At 38.1% G+C, this 16,570-nt stretch overlaps 2 protein-coding genes across 2 annotated transcripts in view; one reads left to right on the top strand and one right to left on the bottom strand.

The window, feature by feature from the left end:
• IFIH1 (interferon induced with helicase C domain 1) overlaps positions 1 to 13,900 on the bottom strand; it is a 57,215-nt gene extending 43,315 nt beyond the window's left edge. The window contains exons 1-3 of the mRNA XM_081581590.1: positions 13,097 to 13,900; positions 6,027 to 6,195; positions 841 to 981 (exon numbers count right to left, since the gene is read on the bottom strand). Of these exons, the coding sequence (XP_081437716.1) occupies positions 841 to 981; positions 6,027 to 6,195; positions 13,097 to 13,552 (766 nt within the window). The 5' untranslated portion in view covers positions 13,553 to 13,900. The remainder of the gene's footprint in view (positions 1 to 840; positions 982 to 6,026; positions 6,196 to 13,096) is intronic.
• Positions 13,901 to 13,950: 50 nt separating this feature from the next.
• The window catches only part of GCA (grancalcin), a 44,919-nt gene continuing 42,299 nt past the window's right edge, over positions 13,951 to 16,570 (top strand). The window contains exons 1-2 of the mRNA XM_081581592.1: positions 13,951 to 14,414; positions 14,519 to 14,631. The gene's annotated coding sequence lies outside the window, so the exon portion shown is untranslated. The remainder of the gene's footprint in view (positions 14,415 to 14,518; positions 14,632 to 16,570) is intronic.

Raw genomic sequence — 16,570 nt, 5'->3', positions numbered from 1 at the left:
TTCCAGTCCAAGGGACTCTCAAGAGTCTTCTCCAACACCACAGTTCAAAAGCATCAATTCTTCAGCGCTCAGCTTTCTTCATAGTCCAACTCTCACATCCATACATGACCACTGGAAAAACCATAGCCTTGACTAGATGGACCTTTGTTGGCAAAGTAATATCTCTGCTTTTTAATATGCTATCTAGGTTGGTCATAACTTTCTTTCCAAGGAGTAAGCGTCTTTTAATTTCATGACTGCAATCACCATCTGCAGTGATTTTGGAGCCCAAAAAAATAAAGTCTGACACTGTATCTAGTACCCACACTAGTTAGTTACTGAAATTCAAGCAAACTCCTGTTTAGCACCCATTCATCTTCCTTTCTACAACTTTGGTTTTGGTTTCTACAACCTTGGTTTTGGTTTCTACAACCCAGCCTAACATTTCTGTGACACCCTAATCTGTTAAAAAGGGAAAAGATAATACCTTCACTTAATTCTCGGAATTTTGGATGAGTCAAACTGATTCATGTATTTGAAAGTACTTTGAAAATCATAGGATGCATTTATGATATTTATCATATGACAAGAACCATGGACATCTTTATAAAATAAAATTAGAATTCAGTGTGTTCATATTCATAACATATTAATATTGCATTAGCTTTAAAAGATTTTTAGCCACAAAGAACAATAATTTTCATTTAATCTCCTCTAGAAATATTATCTGAATACAAATACAAAACCCCAAAGCCCAAATTTCCTCCTTCTGTTTAATAGATCCTAATGTTATCAGTGCAACAACTGATTTTTCTGGAAGTAGTTAATTAGTGCATGTAAAGTATGTATGTGCGCCAGTACCTGATACTATAGAAGAATCTGCAAAAGATGATTCCAATGAACTATTCTCTATGTCCCAGACCTCCAGATTTGGCTGATCCGTGGCTAAAAGGAGTGGCTCTTTGACTTTGAGACCATCTTCTTGTGATAAATTCTCAGACTCTGTGAACAAAAGTATTAGAAAGTAAACAATAGTGCCATGCAAGCTTTTATACAGTATACATAACTGTCATTGGTGTTTTGAAAACAAATAGGGGTTCCTAATAGAGATTAACCTGAATATACTTACATACTTTGAAATTCTAAACAGAATGCAAATTGCAATGAAATGCAAGTTTTTATACAATATAAAGAGCTGCTATTTTTATTTTGAAAACCAAGTGGGGTCTCTAGTAGAGTTATGCCTAAATTCACTTCAATGGTTTGACATTTTGAAAGGTTTGGAACATGTTTTTACATTCTGACACAGTATTTTTATTTTTAATATGAACACAGTGAGTAATTCCTTTGTGATGACTAAATTTCATCTAAAAAGCCAATATAATATTAAGTATTATGCTAATCATAAGTGTGATGATTTCCTATCTGACCATCACCTTTAGGAAGTAAGCCACTTATTCAGTGATACACAGTCACACATAGACTGCATTAGTGAAAATGCAAATTTGGTGGTAGTTTTTCTTTAACTTGTGATCTTGCCATTTTTTCTCTCACTGTGCATTCTACATGAGATGTACATATGCTTTAATGTCAGCCTGCATTCATGTATTTTGAATTTCTGGAGATTTTTTAGAAATTTAATAAAATATTCTGATCATTCTTTTCTCTTTCCCTCTATTTCTTTCATCTGGCCTTTTTTCCCTTCAATCAACATGCACTGAGTGTTTTCTTAAATGCTTTTGTGGGTTATAAAGAAAAACAAGGTGAAGTACAATCTGTCAGAGACTGATGTCATAAAGAAAATTCCCTAAAGTATCATTTTTGATTAACCTATCTTAAAGAATAAGGAGAAAATATGTGCTGTGTATGGAGAATTTCCTGAAGACAACTGTTCTGACTTTGGAGTTTGTCTTTAGACAAGACGATTTGATAATATTCATAGGTATATATTAAGCATATTTGGGGTTTATAATAATAATAGGCAATTTATTTTGTGCTTTACTAATGTTAAATCATTTAATCTTAAAAATAATCCCAATTGTAAGTAATATTATTATCCCCATTTCACAGAGGAGTAAACTGAGACATAGAGTGGGCAAGTACGTGGTGAAAGTCACACATTCAGAGACATGAAGAAGCCAAGATTCAGTAAGTGTCAGGCTCCAGAGCTCAGTCTCCTGTATTAATCGATGCAGGCCAGCTTGACAAAGCACCATAGACCTAGGGGCTAAAGTAAAAAAAAAAGTATTCTATCATATTTCTCGAAATTCGAAGTCTATGGTCAATGTGCCAGCATTTGGTCTCTGGTGAGAGTTTATTTCTGAGATTGCTGAGTGTGACCTCCTCACAGTGTCCTCACATGGTGGGGAAAGAGACAGACAGAGACCTCATTTTTCTTCTTCTTCTAAGGCCTTGGGCCCATCAGACTGGGGCCTGCTCTGATGACTTCATTTAACCTTGATTACCTCCTAAAGACAGACCTCCAGGTACAGTCACATAGGTGGTTAGGGCTTCAGCCTCTGAATTTATGGGTTGAGGAGGGCACAATTCTGCCCACAGCAGCTCCTACCACATGAATAATCAGAACTAACTTTGTTCTGGGCATAAAGACTGGCTAAAAAATGATTAAACTCCCCTAATGAGATGTCCCCTAATCTAATCTTCCCTGATGGCTCAGATGGTAAAGCGTCTGCCTGCAAAGCGGGAGACCCGGGTTCGATCCCTGGGTTGGGAAGATCCCCTGGAGAAGGAAATGGCAACCCACTCCAGTATTCTTGCCTGGAGAATCCCATGGACAGAGGACCCTGGTAGCCTACAGTCCATGGGGTCACAAAGAGTCGGACACGACTGAGCGACTTCACTCACTCAATGAGATGTACAGATCAGCAAACAATATTTAAATTCCTGAAACCCTGATTGGATTTTCTGAGGACATGAGAAGTAAGCCTTACTTGTTTGGAATGAGTTTGTCAGGAGTACCCTGACTGCTGGTAGGGGTACTGAGAATGTAAGAATGCTGAATCCCAGGTAGAGATTGAAACTTCTATCCAACTTTTGAAAGAAGCATAGAGGACTTCCCTGGTTAAGTGGTTAAGAACCAGCCTGCTAATGCAGGGGACATGGATTTGATCTCTGGGTCAGAATGATCCCCTGGAGAAGGAACTGGCAGCTCATTCCAGTATTCTTGCCTGGAAATCCCAATGGAAAGAGGAGCCTGGCAGGCTACAGTCCATGAGGTCAAAAAGAGTCGGACACATAGTGACTGAGCAGGAGCCAGGAAGATTCCATGTGCTACTGGGCAATCAAGCCTGCATACTGCAACTACTGAGCCCAGGAGCCCTGGAGCCCGTGCCCTCCAACAAAAGAAGCCACTGCAATGAGAAGCACCCCTATACGCAACTAGAGAAAGTCCAGGAACAGCAACAAAGACCCAGTGCAGCCAAAAATAAATTAATTAATTTAAAAACTTAAAAAAAAAAAGAAGCTTAGAAACCCTAACCCTGCTCCCTGCCTTTGTAAGAGCCCACATATCTGGGGCAACATCTATCATCATCCACTTTGGTTGAAAGAAGGAAAGCCCCAAATTTAAGAGGATCCTGTCAGGACACCAGGGAGGGTGAAAAGAATGATAGACAATTAATTGGTGCCATGTTTTTTTTTTTCAGAAGGGCCTTTATTCCTTTTATAAAGTGCTTGACCTTCACCAGCCAATGTAAGTCCACAGGCAGGAGGAATCTGGATAAACTAGTCCCTAAGCCATTCTGAAATAGACACTTAAAGACAATCATAGTCATGGCATATAATAAGGAAAGTAAAGAGGAAGTTTTGTGAATATTAGATAGATGTATGTGATAAGGTGCATTATTACATAGCTATTACACAGGTATTCTTTGCCTAGGATGGCTATTGTTCAAAGAATCAGAATTTGAAAAATCAAATTAGACTTCTAAAAAGTCACCAAAATATCTTAGAAAGAAATATGTCGTATGTAACTTGTTGCTCTGCCCCAACAACCACCCCCTCCAAAAAAGAAAGGAATGCAGCCAGACATATTGTCTGTGTCATGAGAGTCAGAAGATACTTTCGAGCCAATCTTCTAGCTGTTTTCCTAAACTAGTACACAGCTGTAAGATGGGTAGTTACCCTCTACTTTGGAGAATGGATGTAACAAGGTCTTTTGTGATCTGAAAGGCTGCTCTTTCAAATATCCCTTGATACACTGAGACCAAAATTTCTCAGGGAACAAAAAAATAGAGACTGTAGCCATTTCAAAGTTTAAGTCTAGAATGTCGTCATGGATGGAAATGGTCCCATGTGGTCTTGAAAGGGAATTCATCATAAGGTGTGATCTGCACCGGAGTCTGGCTCATCCTTGAGGGATAAGGGAGACATTTGGCCCCATCATTGTTTGTAAATTTGACCTGAAGTCCCTTTAGAATTGGCATTAGAGTTATGCTATAGAAATAATAGCTGGGCCATAATAAATAAATGCAAAAAAAAAAAAAAAACAACTATAATTTTGATATTGCAAGCAAGTAGCACCATTGTGCTCCCTCCAGAGTACTAAAGCAAAATCAAGATGCTTCCTATTGAGAGGGAATTTCCCTTATACAATTAAACTTTGCTGTGGAAATAGAAAAAATGATAGTAGGAACTGAGGAAACTGCTAGTGGACAAATCATGGAATTACTCCTGGCTTTTGAAAGCTGGATTGACCATCTTTGGCTGAATGAATCCCCTCAAATCCCTTAATGATTTCAGAGAGAAGGGGGAGCCTCTTGAGCTTTTCACTTTGTGGCCATTTCAAACTTATGACACCACACAGCATTTGTTTTGGGGTGAAACAAAAAGACCTTCCACAAACATAGATGGCACTTTACTTCCCATGGTTCATTTACACACAAGTTTATCAACATCAATTTTGTAATTCTTTAGGGCTTTTTAATATCTCATAGTAAAAATATTTGTCTGTCTATATACACACATAAATATGTAAACACTATTTTATATATATATACACACTATACATATATATATGTACACAGATATATATGTGCATATATATAGTGTGTATTTCTAACTACTGAGCAAAATTAAGCTATTTCATAAATAATACAACATAAAATCATAATATACTCTTTGGTCTAATAATTTGGTAATTATCTGTTTTTTCTTTTGTATAAGTAACTTAGAAAACTATTTCTTATTCCATTAGAAAGTATGGTTTGTGGAAACAGGGACTGCGTATGTCTCATTTAAGTCCATATCGCCAGCACTTGGAACAGTGTCTGGTATATTGCTGGTACTTGTTACATGTTGACTGAATGCCTGACTGAATAAAAGAAGTGAAGTAAGCTTGAAATGATTACAATCCATTTAAATTATATATAATTGTGTATAAATTAGAACAACTATAAACTGGCAACCATTCATTGCCAATTAAATTTTACTTTGTCTTTCATTTGATACTTCTTTAAAACATAGGATACATATTCTGTAACAAAAATAAGGTGGCAGTTAATACTATATTTACAAATAACATATGTGAAAGAGCTATGCTACTTGTATTATTATAATTGAACACTTTCAAAAACTCACAGAAAATAATATTGTGATACATTAGCAATTACAGACCTTTTATCAAATATTTAATAAATTCCTCAAAGTATTATATAAATGACCTGAAGACTTTGCAGCATAATTATAATAACCACTAAAATATTTTCTTCCAATTTGTCTAAGTAATGTTAAAATGATCTTGATAAAAACTCAGACAATCCCTTTGTTTCCAAAATAAGATGGAAAATGGAAAACATGTTGGACGAGGAGTCAGCTGCCAATATTCTAGCCTAGCTTGTTGAGTGTTGTGGTCTTTGGGAGGTTCATCTTTTCTCAGGCAGCAGTTTCCTCATTTGTAAAGAGAAGAAAACAGACCTGAAATTCTGATTCTAAATATCCGTTTTTTTGGCACCGTATCTATAGGCTTCATTAAACTCTCAATCACTAGGTAAAACACACAAAGCTGTCCTTTGCAGAATTAGCAATACCTGTATTGCCTTCACAGCAATCGGTGCCTATTAACTCCTGGGCAAGCTCATCATTTCCCGTCTGCCTCAGAATAGTCAGAAATGTAGAAAACCAGTTTTCTTTCTGCACAATCCTTTTGAGTAGCTCTCTTACCCCTGCTTCATTTCCATTATTTTCTGCAGCAGAAACCTGTTTTAAGAGAAAAGTAGAATTAAAGAAGTCAAACATCTTAGGAATAAATTTAAACAGAAACTAGCCTTCAGAAAAATTGAACCGTATGTATAAAGGTTCATATTAAAACATTAAAGAAAACATCAATGCCACTTGCAGAAATTCTGGATTCTAGAGGGAGGAAATTCGCTGGGCCAATCCCCCTTTTAAATGTCCACCATTTTTTAAAGCTTTTGAGATATTCAAACCTGACACAGGAAACAGATGTTTCACCTCTATCATTCTGAATAAGGGGTGCAAAAGAAGGTGTCTTTAATCTCTACCTACATTATGTCTATTTGCATCAATTTCCTTCTGTATATCTAAGGCTTGCTATTTCTTTTCAACTCATGGGGTCTATAAATAGGAAATCAAACATTTGTTATCCAATCTCTCTTTCTTGACTCTTACCATTATGGAGTAAGTAATTACTATGACAGCTTTATATTCTTTAATATTTGTGCTATTTATCATTACTATAATATTTTTCTTAAATTTGTGTTTACTTAATACTATAAGAAGTGTATTTCTATATATCTTTTTTAAAAATGGAAGAATTATTTGTATATCCATTCATTTCTATCTTAAGCCTTCATTTAATTTCTTTTATAGATTAATCTAGCAAATCTTTTAAAATATGAAACATTTGTGTAATCATTATTACAATGAATCCCCCCAATTCTTAATACAGAGCCAAACATTTGGAGAAAAGATCACATTTAGACCAGAAAGAAATTAGGCAGAACACAATCAGCTTGCTGTGCCATTAGGCAAACCACTTCACCTCTCCATACTTCAGTTTCTATATCTGTAAAATTAAGCAACGGAAATGAAATTTCAGAGTTTGTCTGTCCTAGCTGCAGGTTAGAATCACCTGAGAACTTTAGAAAATACTGATGTCTGAGACCTGCCCCCAGAGATTCTCATTTGTCCATGTTGGGAAATCAGAAATTTTTTTCAAAAGCATCTCTTGATTCCAGCCAGCAGCTTAGGTAAGAAATAATGACTTACATACTCTCAAAGGTCCTTCTCAACATTTGTCCATCTTCTAGTATAATATGGACCTTTCAACTAGATAGTTTCCTACAAATTTGCATCTCTTCTAGTCCTATAAACATTGCCATAACCATCTAATATCAGGAATTTGCATTTTTGGAACAATGCTTGGTACACATTCAGTGTTAATTATTAGTATGGATAACCAGGAAAATCATCTATCTTTATAAATGTTTCACCAGCAGACACTACTTAGTACAAGATTATAGTGCATATTTCTACCCAACCGCTATGTTCATTTCATTAGCTAATAGTTAATTATAAAGGTTTTGCATATATCAACCCAACAACTCTGAAGAAGACACTGACATTAACCCATTTTACAGATCAGAAATCCAGGGCTCAGAGAAGCCCAATCACCTCCCTAACACTATAAAGCTAGTAAATGGCAGAGGTAGAATTTGATCCCAGGCAATTGGCTTCAGAAGTTGAATGCTGCCTTCTTGAACTCTAATTATAGCTGGTAACTGTCTCTAATTTTAAGTTCATTTTTTGACAAGAAGTGGTTAAAATGACAATAAAATTTAAGCAATTTCTCCCTCACAGCATTTCTAAGGAGATTCTCGCTCATTTCCTACTTTTCTCTAATTTCATTAACTTTCTAACGGAAATTCTTTGCCTTCTCTGGTGTTTGCAACATTTTTATTATTATCTACTAATTTAAGCTGCTGCTGCTGCTGCTAAGTCGCTTCAGTCGTGTCTGACTCTGTGTGACCCCATAGACGTGTCCGACTCTGTGTGACCCCATAGACGGCAGCCCACCAGGCTCCGCCATCCCTGGGATTCTCCAGGCAAGGACACTGGAGTGGGTTGCCATTTCCTTCTCCAGTGCATAAAAGGGAAAAGTGAAAGTGAAGTCGCTCAGTCGTGTCCGACACTAAGCGACCCCATGGACTGTAGCCTGCAGTAGTCACTGCTGCTGCTACTGCTGCTGCTGCTAAGTCGCTTCAGTCGTGTCCGACTCTGTGCGACCCCATAGACGGCAGCCCACCAGGCTCCCCCGTCCCTGGGGTTCTCCAGGCAAGAACACTGGAGTGGGTTGCCATTTCCTTCTCCAATGCATGAAAGTGAAAATGAAAGTGAAGTCGCTCAGTCGTGTCTGACTCTTCACGACCCCATGGACTGTAGCCCACCAGGCTCCTCCATCCATGGGATTTTCCAGGCAAGAGTACTGGAGTGGGTTGCCATTGCCTTAAAGATGCTAAATGAGACTGATTTGAGCACCTTCTTTTAACTCAACTATTTCCATTTTTAATTATTTCAGCCTTTAATCAGCTTTGAACTCATTCCACAGAAGTAATCAGGACACATTTCTCTAAAATAACAAGGAAAGCACAGTAATAAATACTTATATTTTAAAAAGCTAATATATTATATCCACTAAATTTTCTTTGACTATTAATTAGCTATTCTTTGAGTATACAATGATTTGTATTTGTCAAGCTTGCTTTGTCCTTACTCAGTTCAGGAATTTGAGAAATATTTTTCCATTATTTCCTACAAGTATTTTTATTATTTGAAAGTGGAACTACATGTAATACCTGTGCAAGTTTAGCAGCGTCATCAAGGTTCTGAATTTTTAAGAAATCTTCCTAGTTTGGATGCTAGAAAGTACATCAATTTCCTTTAAAGCAACCATAAATTTTTTTTAAATTAATCTGTTCTTCTAAAACATAGGAAAATATAAAATCCCAATATATACACTTGATTATTGAAATTCTTGGGAAGTGAATATTTAGACTTGAGACTGAAACAGGACATATAATGATTCCCACTCATATTTCTTCCCCACTTAAAGTATTCTCTTGACTAGGAAGTTAAAAATGTCTATGGATACATTATTAACTAATACATGGAGTGTAAAATAAATATGAATTTGTGGGTAATACAGCACAGTGATTTCATATTCTGAATTCTTTGATCTAGTTTTTTCTAACATACATTAGTAGAGAAACCAATGATATTTCTTTTAAACCCTGGATAGCCAACACAGTTGTAAAGTTCAATAAAAATGATTTTTCTCCCTCAGAGTAACTTCAGGTATCTATTTAAAAGTAATGGTGACTTTTTAACATAGCAGAACTAAGCCTCAGTACCAGTAAATCAGGAAGCAAACTCATGTTAAAAACAAAGAATTTTAAAGAACAAGTTCTCTCCAAAAGTTGATGTCTTTCTGAATGAATAAGTATTGTCACACAGACATAACTAATTTCTTATTAGTACTTTTTATTGCTAAAAAAAATCTTATCCATCCTAATTTAGGTGGCAATACAATGAGCTGGAAGGAGACTGACCCCAATACTCAACTTTATGTAAATAGAACTAGGGGGTTTCTAGCTGGACTGGTGATGCTATCTCTGATTCTTTGTATAAATGAAAGGTGTATAAAGTCTTCCAGGACTATAGATGTTTAATGCTTTGAACCGGACAGGACTGAAATATGCAGCTTAGCTAAGCTATTAGGACACTATGGAAATGTTTATATGATCTAGAGTTCATGGCTGTCTAAGTCATGGATGTACTAAGATATAGAAGCAGGTCAGAACAGGTCAGCACCCCCTTACTGTTAGGGATCATTCTTTTATAATGTTCTATAAAGCCATTGTTGTATTTATTAATGAGTCTCCAGCGTTTACAATAGTGCCTCATATATACTAGACATTTTTTACCTATTTGTTAGAAGAATGAACATGGATCAACACTGCATCATAAACTCCATGAAAGCTCAGACAATATCTGTATTATTCACCAATCTTTTCAGCACTAGCTTGGTGTCTGGTGCAACATGCCACTCCATATTTTCAAATGGAATGAATGAATAATTAATCAATTAAATTAATTTCTTTGGGTATCTGCTGGTCACAAAACTAAATCTAGGATCACTTTTAGAAGCACTTGTGTAAGAGGGACAGGGATTGGGTGGTGGAGGTGGAAATCCTAAACTAAAATACAGACCAAGTAGAAAATGTCAACTGGAAAACGTGAAAAGAACGAAAATAAAATATTTTGGGAATCCCCTGGTGGTCCAGTGGTTAGGACTCAGTGCTCTTACTTCTGGGGCCCTGGGTTCAATCCTTGGTTAACAAACTAAGATTCCACAAGTCATGCAGTGAAGCAAAAAGAATAATTAATTAATTATTTTTAGAAGTCCCAATTTCTTAGTTAAATGCTATTTTAAGATGTCAGAAAAGCAAACTTGGAGATCTTATATTCATTATCCAACCATTCCTCCTCCCCTCCCTCCTGATGCCTGGCAAAACAATTCATTACTCCAAGCATTTTCATTTTTTATTCTGGACAACTCCTTGGAAATTAATCCAATCAATCAATACTTATTAAGCACCAATATCATACTTAGTTCTAACTAGGCCCTAGTTTCATCCTTAGATGAAAAAGTTTCTTCCTCAACTCACAGTTTAATCCATGGAATTTAGGAGGTAAATCTCAATTTCAACATAAGGCATTTACCTTAGTCCTTGAAACTTTAAATTCACAAGGAAATATAACCAAATAAATAATAGAAGTCATCATCATATCAAAACAGCTCTTTCTTATTAATAAGGCTTTTTCATAAACACTGTTTCTCACTCATGTTCACTAAAACACTGTGAATGAGAGAGGAAATTATTATTATATCCATTTTCATACTACATTTAGGAACAGGAAACAAATAATTTGGCCCAAAAGAATAGAGATGGTAAGAAACAGAGATGTCAAAATCCAGGTCTTGCCATTCCAAATTCCCATGCTTTCCTCATTACACTTTTCTGTAATAAGATGAACATTCCTCAAGGAACCCATATCAACATGCTATGGATTCTTCTAAACCTAGTGTTTCCTTCCCATCGTCCGCCATTCCTTCCTTTTGAGACAGATGGTATCTTTAAGAATGATGTGCCAGGATCTCACACAGACACTACTGCTCCTTAGAAAGCCTCCATATATTGCTCCTCCATTCTCCGTTATGAGAGAGAAATGGGGTTGCTTTGGCCTTAACTGCTACCAGTACACAAATGTCCTTTTACTGTATATCTTCTTTGTGTCAAATCCCTTGCATTCCTGCTAGCTGCCTCCAAGCTTGCCAGAATCAAGAACTTGGATAAAATCTAGCTGGCGGAAATTCAATCCAGGCAAGACAAAAGTGATGCTGATAGGCAGACGTATTTAGAGTAAATAAGGAGAAGTGCTGTTTCACTGGCAATCGGGACATCATACCCACCAAACATAAACAGCTTTGTGGTGTTACTGGACTCTGTTGCTTCTGGACTTCCTAACAGCTACTGTGGCTGGAAATGCCATCTTCCATCTCCAGCTGGCTTGAAGGCTGCATACTGTCTTCCAAATTAAGATTCTGCCACAGTGATGTACACATTTGTCATATCCAGCTGGACTACTATAATGCGTTCTAGCTGGTTCTCAATACACAAAACTACATAAACCTTACTGACAACAGTGTAAAGTTATTTACTTGTTGGGAAAACCAGTCATCAAAATTAGATACACACTTAGGTCTTTGGACAGGCCCTATGGCTGTCAAGTCGACAAAGGAGCATTAGCTTTAGTCACTAAAGATCAAGTCACATCATAGGCTGATAGAAGTCCTGTGCCCAGAACTTTGTAATGAGGATACATACAACTGATGAACTAAAAAGAAAGAAAGAAAGAAAGAAAATGTCAAAAATCACAGAATGTTAGACTTTGACCCGCCAAAATGGGTTTATTTGCCTACATGCCTTTCAAAATAAAACTTTCACTGTACACTCGAAGTCAGATTCAAATAGGACGGAGTTTCTATATGCCACAGTACTTCATTATTCACTGAAAAACAATGAACAATAAAACACTAAGTGTAATCACCTGTAAAATTCTTCCTGTCAAAATGGCACCTAAAAAATCCATTGTTTTTCTATTAAAATGGATAATAACTACTGGCTACATATTTTTTCAATTAGTTAGCTCTAATTTGTGATTCCCAAAGAATGCTGAAACTTTGATTAAAGAAAAAAAAGTGTATGTGTGTTTGTGTGTATGTACTGTGTAATTTCCCCATTTGGACCAAAATTAAATGGCATAGTGCATAATATAGGCCAGAGATTGGAAAACTTTTTGTTTAAAGCCCAGATAATGAATATTTTAGGATTTGTGGGCTATATGACTCTATGTTCAAATGCTCTTAATGCGCAGGAGCAATCATAGCATGTAAATGAATGAGCATAGTTGTTTCCAATAAAACTTTCTTTATGAACTGAATATTTTAAAATTTAAACATCATTCTTAGCTTTCGGGTTGGATTTAGCATGGGTCATGGTTTGCTGATCCCCGTTCTATGCAACTACATACAATACAACATAAAATTTCACACCATCAGGAACTAAATCCCTACCTCTACTACTATCTTCCTGGTAGACCTTGGGCAGGTTATTCAAACTGCCTCAGTCTACTCATCTGTAAAATGGCACAGTTAATAACACTAGATTATTAACTAACAACTCAATAGATTATTGTGAGCATGAACTCTGATAACAGGTTTTGCAAATGATGCTAATTGCACAGTAAGTATTTAATAAATGCTGTCTGTTAGCATACATTATTTTTCTAGAGTTCTTTCTTCTTTAGCTTATTTCAGTTAAAGAATTAGAAAAAAATAGCTGTTTTGTGTTTAAATTTGCAAAATTATGTTTTTAAAAGCCTAGACATTCTCAAGGAAGGAGGGAGCCAAATTTACCCAAAGATGTCAAAAAACATTTGGAATGGGGCAAGTGGAGGAACAGCCTCAAGTAGCAATATTTGCCTTTAAGTCCATTCCATTTGAACTGACACCTACCCGATTTCTGTCTTCAATTGTCAACAGTTTCTTCTCCACACATTTATCCAAGACATCTGCAACCAGAAGCTTGTCCACCAGGGTGGGCTGAAGAAGGTTCAGCAGTTGGAGACACTCATCGTGAGCGTTCTCAGAAGATGGAGAAGGCAAGTCCGTGAGCTCTGGGTTCACGTAGCGGGCGGCTAAGCGGTTGCCTGCTTGCCGGAGGGCCTCTACGAACATCCTAGCCCAGCCGAGCGGCCAGTTCCCCTTCTCCAAGATGTTCAGAAGCATATCAGCTGCCTGAATGTCACCAATGGTGGCGGCCGTCCTCTGAATCTGCTCTTTCACCTCTGGAGATAGAAAAGTCAGGTAGTCCAGTACTGGTTCCACCTGGATGTACCTTTTCACTCTGGCCCTGAAACACGAGATGAGATGGCAGAAATTCTTGTCTGCGAAACTCCCATCCGACGACATCTCTCTTCCTCAGAGGAGGGAAATGATTCTCCCAGGTAGACGGAAAAGTTGTTCTCAGCTCAGCTGATGATATGTGTCTTCGCTGCTTCGGAGCCGCAGGGCCTGCAGCAACGCGCCTGACGACAGGGTAGCCTGCAGGACCCCCAGGAGGGCGCGCGGGGGCGCGGCGGCACCTGGGCAGGTGGGCAGGTGGGCAGGTGCGCAAGACACGGCGGCGGCGGCGGCGGCGGCGGCGGGCGCTCGCGTGAGCCAGGGACCAGGGCGCCGGCTCTGCTCACTCGGGTGGGAGTTTCGAGGCCAGACTTCGCCAGGCAGTTATATAGTTTGCCTGACTTCGGTTTCTGTTTCGATTCTCTTCTTCAGGACTTTCCATACGTAATCCGCTGGGTGGGGAGTGTCTGTTTGGTCGGGGAGGAGCCACCGTTTGGTCGGTTTGGGTAAGGACAGTCCTTTGGCCCTGTGGGAAACAGAAACGGAAAGCGAATTCTCTCTCCCATTAAGTAAGACAGCAGCGCTTCAGCAATGCCAGCGGGTATTTTGTCTACTTTGCAGGGTTCGACCTGAAAATTCAGACTTCTCTCCTCGCGGCTGTCTCGCACCACCCTTTTTCAGCTAAGATCTGGAGGGCGGTGTGCAAGCGTGATTGGGGACTTCCCAGCCCAGAGGTGAAGAGAGACTGCCACAGACCCTGATGTCAACAGGAAGTTATTAGGCATGACTGGCGAATGCAGGCAGCCCCCAGCCCCGCCCGGGTGTGAGATTACAGGGACAAGCAGAGAGACGACACTAAGAAGACATCTTTTCGGAGATATGTAGCCCCCCAGGGTGAAGTGAGCTCTTTCCAGGATAAACCTGCCCTCCTGTGGGTCCCCAAGAAGTAACTCTTTCCTCTGGGAATTTGTGGGTGGGTATGAAAAAGAGCAAGTAATGATAAAGAGTTAATTAACTTTATTACCTCACACGTAGATTGTACTGTTTATTTGGCTTTGACCAAGGCCTGGTGACAGACACGGAAGGACTTGAACTACCAACTCAGCTTAAGAGGAAGCCAAGACTGAAGGTTTTCTATCTCCCAGTATGTAAGTTCCCCATATTCTTTAATATACAGCTTTCCTTTAACAAAACAAAACAAAATCCCCAACAACTTATTTTTGATGTAGCTGCCATTCTTTTCTTGGATTCAATACAGCAAGTTTTGGCTGAAGCAGCCAGGAACTTAATTAGCAACTAATGTACCAACTTGTAGTAAACATCAACATTTGTCTATGTCATGAGGGAAAAAAAAGACACCCACACTGAAAAATGGCAGCTTCGGTTCAGTACAGAAGCCACACAAATGTGAGTCCTTCGGGTTGCTACTCACTCTGGCATTCTGCAGCCCTGGGTGACTATGGGTGGTAGTTTATCTGCTTCATAATGAGAACCTCATAGTCCAGAATTATATGGAGGTAGAAGGGGTCATTTAGGCTACTGAAAAGATATATTTAGGCAAAGTAATCAGTTGGTGGGCTTCCCAGGTGGCACAGTGGTAAAGAATCCGCCTGCCAATGCAGGAGATGCAAGAGACACTGGGTCAGGAAGAACCCTGTGTCGGGAAGATCCCCCATAGAAGGAAATGGCAACCCACTCGGAGAATCCCGTGGACATGGGTTAACAATGCACATTCAATGAAGTTTGGATAGGCCAGAGAAGTTTGGTGGTATTTTGCACTGGGTAAGAGAAACACAGAATCTTTGTTTACTGGAGGCATAGAAAATACCCACTTCAATATGTTATAGGTATTGTCTTATTTTATTTGCTAACTATATTATGTAGCTAGTAACAGCTTTTTCCTCCCTGGGGATTGTAATATGCTTAAAGAAAAGACATATTTACACAGGACCAGTACAGTACTCTGCATATATATAGGCCCTTGCTGATTTTCCACCTGAATGGGAATTTTATTTGCCTTTGACTCTAGCAACTGGCTTAATGTCAAACACATAGTGAAAGTTGCTGAAATGAAATAGAACGTTGAGCATGCAAGTGAGCCTGCTTTATGCTCTTCTTTGCTGTCTCTTCATAAAATAATACCATACCTTTAGTTACTTTGGGAAGTTTATCTTGTAGGTAGAAGATAAACACATTATATGCTTAGTTACGTGTATACAAAATTATCTGTTAGGACTGTTAAGGTCCGCCTCCCCCTCCCCACCCTGCCCGCCTTTAGTTGCTTGCAGGTTGTATTCAGTATTTTAAAGCAAAAACAAACAAACAAACCAAAAAACATTGTGTGGTACTCATCTTTAGTCCTTTAGTTTCAAACATTGGGGAATAAAAAGAGGTTGCTGATTAAATATAGAGAAATAATGTCATCTTCTTAATGCCACGAAATTGCTGTCCTGGTGAAAGACAATCAAAAGTGGAGGTTTAAGTGTTTTGTATTTAGATTATGTCATTCATTCATTCAATCACTTAAAAAAATAATTATTCAGAACCTACTCTGTGGCCAGTGCTGCACTAGGGTCAGTTTATAAAACTTAATAACATACCTATTTTTATGGATGTCGCATTCTAATGGGAGGAGGAAGACAGGAAATAAATAATAACCAGAAAATATATAGTGTGCCAGGGGAGGATAAGTGCATGAGGACTTTGGTAAGATCTAAATAATAATGCACATTGCAGTTTCACAGGTGTTTTTCCATATAGATGCTCTCTCCTGACCATCACCGTTAGCGTCACATAATACCCATCAATAACAATACATATTTACTCTCAGGTAAGAGTCGCCTTGCTGGATGAAGATTGAGTGATGAGAACTGATTTTGAGGGAAAATAGAAAGAAACCACTATTTTTAGGAATCTAGCATAGTCTTGATTGGGCCACTGCTGAAGGAAAGTAGTTGGGGTACAAGGAATCTAATTTCTCAAAATGTATCCTTTTCCTTCTGTATTTTTACAGTATGGCTTCATTTATTTTCTCCTTTTTGTTTTAATAGAGATTTTCTCTGTCAAGTTGCTTCAAATGACTTTCAT

This window comes from Giraffa tippelskirchi, chromosome 3, assembly GCF_054371585.1.
Source record: "Giraffa tippelskirchi isolate mGirTip1 chromosome 3, T2T-mGirTip1v1.2.pri, whole genome shotgun sequence".
NCBI lineage: Eukaryota > Metazoa > Chordata > Mammalia > Artiodactyla > Giraffidae > Giraffa > Giraffa tippelskirchi.
The sequence above is the reverse complement of the archived record's forward strand: the minus strand, read 5'-3'. Positions and strand labels throughout refer to the sequence as shown.